Source organism: Anabas testudineus, chromosome 14 (genome assembly GCF_900324465.2).
Source record: "Anabas testudineus chromosome 14, fAnaTes1.2, whole genome shotgun sequence".
In the NCBI taxonomy this organism is placed as follows: domain Eukaryota; kingdom Metazoa; phylum Chordata; class Actinopteri; order Anabantiformes; family Anabantidae; genus Anabas; species Anabas testudineus.
This window is the reverse complement of record NC_046623.1, coordinates 19,761,902-19,772,487: the sequence shown is the minus strand read 5'-3', so window position 1 is coordinate 19,772,487 and position 10,586 is coordinate 19,761,902. Positions and strand designations below refer to the sequence as shown.

At 40.4% G+C, this 10,586-nt stretch overlaps 1 protein-coding gene and 1 non-coding gene across 2 annotated transcripts; both read left to right on the top strand.

Annotated features, from left to right (window-relative positions):
* The first annotated feature begins 2,930 nt into the window (after positions 1 to 2,930).
* On the top strand, positions 2,931 to 6,142 carry endog (endonuclease G). Its single transcript, XM_026373232.1, has 6 exons — positions 2,931 to 3,139; positions 3,635 to 3,828; positions 4,047 to 4,188; positions 5,477 to 5,586; positions 5,660 to 5,741; positions 5,813 to 6,142. Exons 1-6 carry the CDS (start codon positions 2,969 to 2,971, stop codon positions 6,008 to 6,010), a joined length of 897 nt encoding a protein of 298 aa, XP_026229017.1. The 5' UTR covers positions 2,931 to 2,968; the 3' UTR covers positions 6,011 to 6,142.
* Positions 6,143 to 7,576: 1,434 nt separating this feature from the next.
* trnav-aac lies at positions 7,577 to 7,649 on the top strand. The gene has a single exon. It is a non-coding gene; the product is annotated as a tRNA-Val (tRNA).
* The last annotated feature ends 2,937 nt before the right edge of the window (positions 7,650 to 10,586 follow it).

Sequence of the window (10,586 nt, the reverse complement as noted above, 5' to 3'; positions counted from 1 at the left end):
CGTATATACTTTACACATTGCTCAACTTTATTAAGCTGTTTGATCTCATCTGGTTTTGATGAAACACATAACTGTGTGTTGTCAGCATAGCAATGAAAGCTAATACCATGCTAACGGATTATGTTGCCCAAAGGAACCATGTAGAGGGAAAAAAGCAGTGGGCCTAAAACTGAACCCTGTATTATTTCTGGTGCTCTCTCTCTGTGGGGTCAGACGGTGATCCAATCAAAGTTGATAACTCTGGGAGATTACTGATAAAGCTCTGTGCGGTAGTTGAGGTGAATGTGTGTTTAATGCGGTAACGCGGTGCTGTGTTTACATTATTAATATGACACACTTCAATTGAGATAAGATAGTGGTCTGAGATAACTTCAGAAAGTGGAATTGTAAGTAAAGTTCTTATACTTAATCTGAAGGATATTATTAAATCTAAAGTGTGACCCACTATATGAGTGGGTCCTACTCCACACTGATCTACTTCTAGTGAAAATGCTGTTCTCAGAGGGTCTTCTGGATTCTCGAAGTCAATATTAAAATCTCCAGCAATTAATGCTTTGTCTACAGAAATGACTAGGTTTGAGAGGAAATCTGCAAATTCAGAGTAGGGCCCCGGGCGTTCTGTAAATGATAATTAGCGGGATCGAGTGAGCAGACTTTATATTTGTATCTATACTTGTTATGTTACTGTAAAGACATTCAAAAGCTTTAAATTTGTGTACATGCTTTTGTACGAGTCAGATTATCATTGTAAATAACTGCGACACCTCCTCCTCTACCAGTCAGACGAGGCTGGTGAATGTAGCTGTATCCAGGAGGAGTTGCTTCATTTAAAGCTACATACTCGGCCTGTTTAATCCAGGTTTCTGTTAAACAGAGTATATCAAACTCCTGATCTGTGATAGTTTCATTAACAGTAAGCACTTTAGATGTAAGAGATCTAATATTTAACAGTCCTAACTTAGGATCAGAGGTGCTGGCTGCACAGTCGGTGTGCTCTGAATTTGAGGTCACTATGTTAATTAGATTACTAAAACAGACTTTATGGGTTTTTCTAACATTTTGTTTAGCTCGAGGAACAGACACAGTCTCAATATGTTGAACCCTGAGTGACCACTCTTTGCAGCTAGCAGATGCTTGGATTAGCCTGTTTGTCTGCTCCCTGTCCTGGACTCTGGGTAGTCAGCGACTAGCTAGGCCTGTTCTGAGACTATGTGTTATACTACAAGAAATGAGAGCAGCACCTTCCCGAGTGGGATGGACACCGTCCGACCCTAACAGGCCAGCTTTGCCCTCAAAGGTACTCCAATTATCTATGAAGCCTACATTATTTTCGGAGCACCACCTGGACATCCAGCGGTTCAGCGACCATAACCTACTGTAAGTTATGTCGCCACGTCTCATTGGGATGGGGCTAGAGCATATTACATCGTCGGACATTGCCTTTGCTAATTTAAACACCTCTGTAAAGTTATTCTTGCTAACCTCAGACTGTCAAAGGCATATATCGTTAGCTCCAGCATGTACCACTATCTTTAAAAACCTATGCTGTCTGGTGGCAGAATAATGCTTTGGGTATGTTTTTCAGTGGCAGGAACTGGGAGCCTATCAGGATGGAGGGAAAGATGAATGCAGCAATGTACAGAGACATCCTAATGATGAGTCTTCCATGCACAGCAAAGTCAGCTATGGAGTTCCACAGGGATCTGTGCTTGGACCGATTCTTTTCACTTTATATATGTCCCCTTTAGGCAATATTATTAGGAAACACTCTATAAATTTCCATTGTTATGCAGATGATACCCAGCTATATTTATCTATGAAACCAGGAGAAACTAATCAATTAGTCAAACTTCAGGAATGCTTAAAAGACATAAAGGCCTGGATGACCTCCAATTTCCTTCTCCTAAATCCGGACAAGACAGAGGTTATACTGTTTGGGCCTAAAAATCTCAGAGACACTATGTCTAAACACATTCTCACCATTGATGACTTAGTTCTGGCCTCAAGTAATACTGTAAGAAACCTCGGAGTTATCTTTGATCAGGATATCTCCTTCACTTCATACATAAAAGAAATCTCTAGAACTGCCTTTTTTCACCTAAGAAACATTGCTAAAATTAGGAGCATCCTGTCCCAAAGTGATGCTGAAAAACTAGTCCATGCATTTGTTACTTCCAGACTGGACTATTGTAATTCATTATTAATAGGATGTCCCAATAACTCATTAAAGAGCCTCCAGTTAATCCAAAATGCTGCAGCCAGAGTTCTGACTGGAATTAGCAAGAGAGATCATATTTCTCCAACGTTAGCTTCTCTCCATTAGCTCCCTGTTAAATCCAGAATTGAATTTAAAATTCTTCTCCTCACTTATAAATCCCTTAATAATCAGGCTCCATCTTATCTTAAAGACCTCATAGTTCCATATCTTCCAAGCAGAACTCTCCGTTCTCAGACTGTAAGTCGTTTTGGATAAAAGCATCTGATAAATGACTTAATGTAAAATGTACAGATGAACTGTTTTCTGTAAAGTGCCACAATACAAATATAGAAAGAACTGAATAACCTGCCAAAATAAATAATAAATTCCATAGTAAATGAGAAAATAAAAGTCTTTCGGGTGAATAACAAATTGTCAAAAGATTCTAAGCTCCGCAGTGGGGAACCTCCATCATCAGGTTCAACCAGTTCACAAAAACTAATGGTGAATTTTATTCTGAGCGTTTCCTCTTTTGTTAAAATGGAACCACGGGGCTGCGCGCGAACTTTGAGCTGAGCCGGACACAGGCAGGATACTGAAGGACAGCAGCGTCCTCTGCCTGTCAGCCGGACCCCTGGTTCCGACCACCTCCCTTGCGCTGGTCTCTGACTGCGCCCCCTGCTGGTCTCCGCTGGGATCTCTGACGATTTATTTAACGTGTCGTCACGTGACGTCAACAGAGTGCGTCGGCAGCAGCTGATCACCGGCACCATGAGACGGTGGATCCGAACCGGATCGACCTTGTTGTTGGGAGCGGGACTCGGAGCTTCAGTTAGCCGCCTGTGCAGCATCAGAGGCGGGAAGGAGGATGAGGAGGAAGCCGGTCTCCTGAGCAGAGTCCCGGTGGTTCCGGTACCGATAATTAAGGCCTCCGAGCTCACGGTGAGAGCGTGCGTAGGGCTTTTTGTACTGTTTATAAATTCGAATATTAACGATTAGGCTTTTACGTAATTCGGATCAGAGCATGTTTTTGTCAGGGACCACAGGAACAAAGTCCTAAAGCTGGATTCGATCTGTTGATGAAAAGTTTCAGCGGCACGTTTTCAGCACGTAGTTATAGTAATTGACTGACTAATGCAGTAAAACCTAGAGAGTCCAAAGAACCCGGGTCATCGTAAAACCCAAAGTCCAGCAGAACCTGGGAGAAGCCCACCCAGATTTTAGATGTGCTCACTTGTGAACTGTGATCACTGGAGCTTCAGGATCTTGGACTGGAGATGAAGTTAATGTTTAAGAGGCTGTTGATGAGGATAGATTGAATATTAATTAAGTCACGTCATCATATATAAAACTTGACACGGACTTAAATCTCCATGATTTTTAAACTGTCAATCAACACCCCCAATGTCCCAAACTCACCTGTGCTGTGTTATCCAGGTGAGTCCAGTTGGGTCTGGGACAGTGATGAAGTACGGCTTCCCATCTTTGTCCAATATCAAGACCAGAGAATCCTACGTGGTCTCTTATGACCCCCGTACACGCACAGCATCCTGGGTAATAGAGAGGCTAAACCCTGCCTCTCTGAGTGGCTTGTCAAATAGGAGGTACTGTGAGTTCAAAGAGGACGATAGGTAAGACACAGAGACTGTTTACACCTGTATTAGGATGTGTCTTGACTGATCAGGTCACAGGTGGACCACTGGGACACATCACAGTTCACACCTGCACACCTGTCTCCCACGTGCCCAGAATTCACTACTGCTGCATCATTTCCACTAAACGGTCAAAGACTTTACAGCTGTAATAAATTCACAGACTGAAGTTGACCTCTGTCTAACTCCGCCCCCAGTGTGCACATGTTCCACAGGTCAACCAATGATGACTACAGGGGCAGCGGCTTTGACAGAGGCCACCTGGCAGCAGCAGCCAATCACAAGTGGAGCCAGAAAGCCATGGATGATACCTTCTATCTGAGTAATGTCGCTCCACAGGTAAATATGTTTTACACAGGTAAACATGTTTGAAGTGAATTTACCAAAAATAACTATCACCCAACATCACACTGATCATTTATTAATTGTACGCAATGGTCCAATCTTATATTTGTGAAAAGAAGCATTCAGGTAACTGTTTATCAGCCCTGCTTATCGTCTTGCAGGGATTTTAGTTTATTCCTCCTACAGAACAGCATCAGTCTATCAATCAATCAGTCAACAGCTTTTATTGTCCCAGGGTGATTTGTGTAGCAGCACAGTAGCACGTGACACAGAGAAAAAGCAGCTGGATAGTGTAGTGGTGACATTCCACCGGGAGACCGGGGTTCAAGTCCAAGCTGTGATCTACCTCCGTTAGGGGTCCTTTGGCAAGACTTCTTTACACTTACTCTGCCTTTGCCTTGTACCTTGTAAATCACTAAATCTCTTTCAATAAAAGCATCTGATGAATAACTACATGTAAATGTAAAACAAAGGACATAGTGGAGTGGGGACACTTTAGCACCGTATTATCTCAGTGTTCACCACAATGATAGCTGGGAGTACAAACCAACCTAGAAGTGTTCTGCTGGTTCTGGCTCATGGCTGCTTAAAGACACAGCCAGAGAGAAAAGGCAGCACATGAAACTGACTGTAGCCATAAGACATAACTTTGTTCAGTAGCTGCTTCCTTTGGAGTTCCAATTAATTTACTACAAGATTTTAACTAGCCTTATTCCACATTTTGGTACATTTATATGACTCTATGCTGTTAACAAATATTAGAGGTGCACTCTGTTTTTTTATAATTACTGGTTTTGTAGAAACCAGGGTTTAATAAATGTTATCTTCTCTCAAAGCGAATGTCTTACACGATTTTAGGATGTTTATTCTACCTTTTGGGTCTCTGCCATTTTGTCCTCTGAATAAAAAAACTGAACCCTCTTAAACATCTGCTCCCTACTCTGAACCGTTTTATCACCTTAGAAAAAAATCTTAACAGTTTAAACAAATTGATAAACTAGAGGTTCACATACTTTTTTCACCGTGAGTATTTAAGATTGGATCTTGTTATACAATAAATTAAGGAACAGAAGTCATTAGTTTTAGGACGCGCATGAAAACCTGATCACGTTTTAGGTCAAATTCAGGCATCACTGTATGTACACAGGTGAACACATTTATACAGGTACACCTGTGATGTGTGTGTGTGTGTGTGTGTGTGTGTGTGTGTGTGTGTGTGTGTGTGTGTGTGTGTGTGTGTGTGTGTGTGTGTGTGTGTGTGTGTGTGTGTGTGTGTGTGCAGAACCCTCACCTGAACCAGAACACCTGGAACAATCTGGAGAAAATGTGTCGCTCTCTGACCAAACGTTACCTCAATGTCTATGTCTGCACTGGCCCACTCTACCTGCCCAGGTAACCTCTGTTTCTTCTTTGATTGTGGGGTGGAAGGGGCAACAGGATGACATGTGAAGTGTGTATGTTTCAGGCAGGAAGATGATGGAAAACTCTACGTTCGGTATCAGGTGATTGGACGAAACCACGTCGCTGTGCCAACACACTTCTTCAAGGTGAGTTTACCTCCCTGGTGGTGATGGTGAGGTCACCTGCTGGTGAGCTTACGATTGCTGTGTCTCACCAGGTGCTGATCCTGGAGCAGGTGGATGGCCGGGGGGTAGAGCTCCGGTCCTATGTTTTACCAAATGAACCGGTCGATGAGAAGACTCCTCTGGAGCATTTCCTGGTTCCCATAGAAACAATCGAGCGAGTGTCAGGACTCCTGTTCGTACCAAACATCATGAAGAGGACAAGCAGCCTGCAGGCCATCACTGCAAAATGAACTACATTACCCACAATTCTTAATCCAGCAGCCCATCACAGAGATGAACCTGCTCCATTACCCAGAACCCCCTACAACTTTCAGTAGACGTTTCAGTAATGTGAATATTAAATGTCATGTTTTTCATGTGAACATGTTTCTAACTGAAATTTCATCAGATCACTTCCATTAAAGCAGGGGTGTCAAACTCAATTGCACAGGGGGCCAAAATCCAAAACACACTTTAGGTCGCGGGCCGAACAGGATAAACATTTATTGAACACACTAAAACTTTTAAAACTTAACTTTTTTTAACATAAACCTTAAATAACTTATAATATTTTGCTCTCTATAAAAATATATCCTGTCTAAATTATACAAGTTAGAAATAAAGTAAACATTAAAAGAACAAACATTCAAATTTCTTTAATCTTATGTCATTTTATATAAAAAATAAACTTAAATTTTAAATATCCCAAAAGATTTTACTCTCCATAAAAATATATCCTGTCAAAATTATACAAGTTAGAAATAAAGTAAACATTAAAAGAACAAACATTCAAATTTCTTTAATCTTATGTCATTTTATATAAAAAATAAACTTAAATTTTAAATATCCCAAAAGATTTTACTCTCCATAAAAATATATCCTGTCAAAACTATACAAATTCAAAATATGAACATGCTGCATAACAAAACCTGGAAATATAAATAAAATTTGTGTTTTTCAGGGTTAACAAATCAAATCATTCATTCTTTGATCTTCAGTCATTTTATCAGAGCTGCATCTTTTGTTGTCAACAAGTTCTTTTATATTTGGTGTGAGGTTCTGTGTTGTGGAGATTCTCAGGATGGACTGTAGGTTCCCACCAGTGAGACGACTCCTGTGTGCTGTTTTGTTAGTCTTCATCACTGAGAAGAGCTTCTCACTAAGATTTGTTCTACCAAACATAAACAAGGTTCGAGCCTCATGTGGACGGAGCTGGGACATTTCTGAGGGAATGGAGTGAATAAACTGTGCGGGTCCTGCAGTGTCCTACTTTACCTTCAGTCATTACACTGCAGCTCAATCAGCTCCATCTGAATCTGCACAGGTCCAGTTTACACATCGACGGTACATGGGTTGCGAAGCGACTCAAAATTATGTTCTTGTTCGTCAAAGTCACCAAAGCTCCGTGAGAACTCAGTTTATCAGCAAAGTGCGTATTTGTGAACACCGTTGTAACTATATGGTTCAACATTACTTGGCATCCTGAGGACTAGCTTCATAATAACTTGCAGCATCATAAACTAAACTTGATTAACGCGGAATGTGTTCGGCAAGGCAGCTGAAGCGCTGCATTATGGGATCTGTAGTTTATTGTGTTGCCACCGCTTCATATCGTCGGGCCATTAATAATAATAATATAGAAATGATCTCGCGGGCCGGATATAGTTACACGCCGGGCCGGATGTGGCCCGCGGGCCGTGAGTTTGACACATATGCTGTAAAAGAATCGAACATCATAGTGAACACTTACTAATAAGACCTAAACATTGAAGTAAGAGGAGAATTGAGATTTGTACATGATATCTTCCTCTGCGTCCGTTTCCGTAGTGTAGTGGTTATCACGTTCGCCTAACACGCGAAAGGTCCCCGGTTCGAAACCGGGCGGAAACAGCTTTTTCACATCAAGTGAATTAAACGGTAGCGCCTCAGTTTCTTGTTCTCGTTCAAAATGAGCACTGACTCTAAGTCTCAGGATTAATGGACTTTTTTCCCTGTTCGGTCCAAACGCTTTACTACTCCAAGAATTTTCCCAAGGGGATTAATAACAACTATTTTAGTTTATTTATTTTAGTACGTATAATTTATGTACACTATGAGTAAAATTTAGTAAATGTCCTTAGTTATTTCAAGATTCAAGATTAAAAAAACTTTATTAATCCCAGAGGGAAATTATTTATCATAATTTATGCATTATTTTCATTTTGGGTATATATTTATGTTATACGTTACTCAGATGACTGTCTAACTTCTTATTTTAATATTATTCTAGATATTCATTAGTATTATTCTTTATTCTGTTGTTAGCTTAACTTAGTTTAAGTTTTCATTTAAACCACAAGCAGCAGAGATGTGTTTTAGTATTAGTGCGGAGAAACAGCGCCATTCTCTAGTCACAGCCCATGTTGTGGTCAGAGTGGGTACTACACCCGTAGAGATCAGAAATGAAATGTTAAGTTTCACTTCGAATTAGTTAAATTTCTATCAACAGATCAAATAGATAAAGAGCAGTTGCAGCGTCTCCCTCAATAATACACTGATTTACAGAATGTTTCTGAACTCTACACCTGAGCTTGTCACGTGGTTTCCAAAGTGTAGTGGTCATCGAAGGTCATTCGTTTGAAACTGGGTTTCATACATGTCTTTCACAAAGGGACCATGTTTAAAATTGTAAGATTACCAAATAAATAATGAATACCATTCATTCAGGTTTCTTTTCAGCCAGGCTGACAAAGACTTATAGCTCTGTGGAGCCTAGTATCCTCTTAACTCTTAGCATCAATGACTTCATGAATTTCTTTACAAATAAAATCATAACTATTAGAGAAAAAAATTATCAGATCCTCGGCAAATGGCATGGATGGTCTCGTATGTACAATAGCTCTAGGTTCATTTGTCAGACCTCACTTACTGTATACTTAGCCTGCTTCTTCCCTGTAGATCATTCTGAATTAATTTTAGTAATGAATTCATCTAAGCATCAACATGTCTCTTAGACCCCATCCCAACTAGATTGCTCAAAGATGTCTTACATTTGATCAGCACGTCCATATTAGATCTGATCAATCTATCTTTACTAACAGGCTATGTACCACAGGCTTTTAAGGTTGCTGTAGTCAAACCTCTACTCAAAAAGCCTGGACTCAGTGGTTTTAGTAAATTATAGACCAATATCCAATCTGCATTTATCTCTGAAATCCTTGAAAATATATTTTCTAAGTAGTTATGTGACCACCTGCTCAGGAAAAACCTGTATGAAGATTTCCAGTCAGGATTTAGAGTAAATCATAGTACAGAAACAGCACTGGTAAAGGTCACTAATGATCTTCTATTAGCATCAGACAATGGACTACTCTCTATACTCGTCATGTTAGATCTTAGTGCTGCATTCGACACTATAGATCACAACATTTTATTACAGAGAAAGAAACATTTTCGGGGTTTAGGCTGGTTTAAATCTTATCTGTCACAACTTTGCAGATGATACCCAGAAACCAGAATAAAGTAATCAATTCGTCAAACTTCAAGCTGCTTAACAGACATAAAGGCCTGAATGTCCTGTAATTTTCTACTCCTAAATTCAGACAATTATTTTCTTTTTTAAGGCCTAACTAAAATGCCAGACACAATTTAAAACGAAACAAGGTTTAAAAACACAAAGGGGCTGGGGTTAGGCAAAGGAAAGGTCCAGGAGAAGTCAGGAGCAGGAAACACAAGGCAGAGTTGTGGCTGGAAAGCAGAGTGAAAACTGAAAGAAACACTGATATGATGGTGTCATAACCCTAACCCTAACCCCCAAGGGAGAACACAGGTGAGGCTAATCAGGGTGATTTGTGCAGAGGAGAGTGGAGAGAACAGGAAAATTAACCAAGAGGGGCCAGGCCAGGTGGGGATTGTGACAAAGAGAGTAATCCTGTGAAGAATCTCGGAGTTATCTTTGACCAGGATATCTCCTTCACTTCATACATCAAAGAAATCTCTAGAACTGCCTTTTTTCACCTGAGGAATATTTGTAAAATTAGGAGCATCCTGTCCCAAAGTGATGCTGAAAAACTAGTCCATGCATTTGTTACTTCCAGACTGGACTATTGTAATTCATTATTAATAGTTTGTCCCAATAACTCCTTAAAAAGTCTCCAGTTAATCCAAAATGCTGTAGCCAGAGTTCTGACTGGAATTGGTAAGAGAGATCATATTTCTCCTACGTTAGCTTCTCTCCATTGGCTCCCTGTAAAATCCAGATTAGACTTTAAAACACTTCTCTTCACATATAAAGCACTTAATAATTAAGCTCTATTTTATCTTAAAGACCCAATAGTTCCATATCTTCCAAGCAGAACTGTACGTTCTCAGACTGCAGGTTTACTTGTGGTTCCTAGAGTTTCCAAATGTAGAATGGGAGGCAGAGCCTTTAGCTATCAAGCCCCTCTCCTGTGGAACCAGCTCCCAGTTCAGGTTCTGGAGGCAGACACCCTCTCTACGTTTAAGACTAGACTTAAAACTTTCCTTTTTTATAAAGCTTATAGTCCTCTCCACTATCTCCTGGTTCTGCTCAGTGGGGTTGTTGTGTTTTCTATATAATTTGGTATACAGTTATATTTTGTACGTTCCTTAAGCTTAGACTGCATCACTGATAACATTAAATTATGTGTGGATACTCACATACCTACTAAAACTAATTGCTGTTTTCCCAACAACAAGCCCTGGGTCACTTAAGACATCATAGCCATCCTGAATGACAAAAATCGAAGTCAGGAGGGTCCAGAGACAGCTGTCTGTCAGGATGAAGGAGGGTTACATCTGTCAAACCCTCACTTGACCCTCTCCAGT

Coding starts and splice junctions, on each gene's coding strand:
- endog (XM_026373232.1), top strand. CDS start 2,969: ATGAGACGGTGGATCCGAACCGGATCGACCTTGTTGTTGGGAGCGGGA. Junction 4,189..5,476: donor TGAGTAATGTCGCTCCACAG/GTAAATATGTTT, acceptor GTGTGTGTGCAG/AACCCTCACCTGAACCAGAA. Junction 5,742..5,812: donor TGCCAACACACTTCTTCAAG/GTGAGTTTACCT, acceptor GTGTCTCACCAG/GTGCTGATCCTGGAGCAGGT.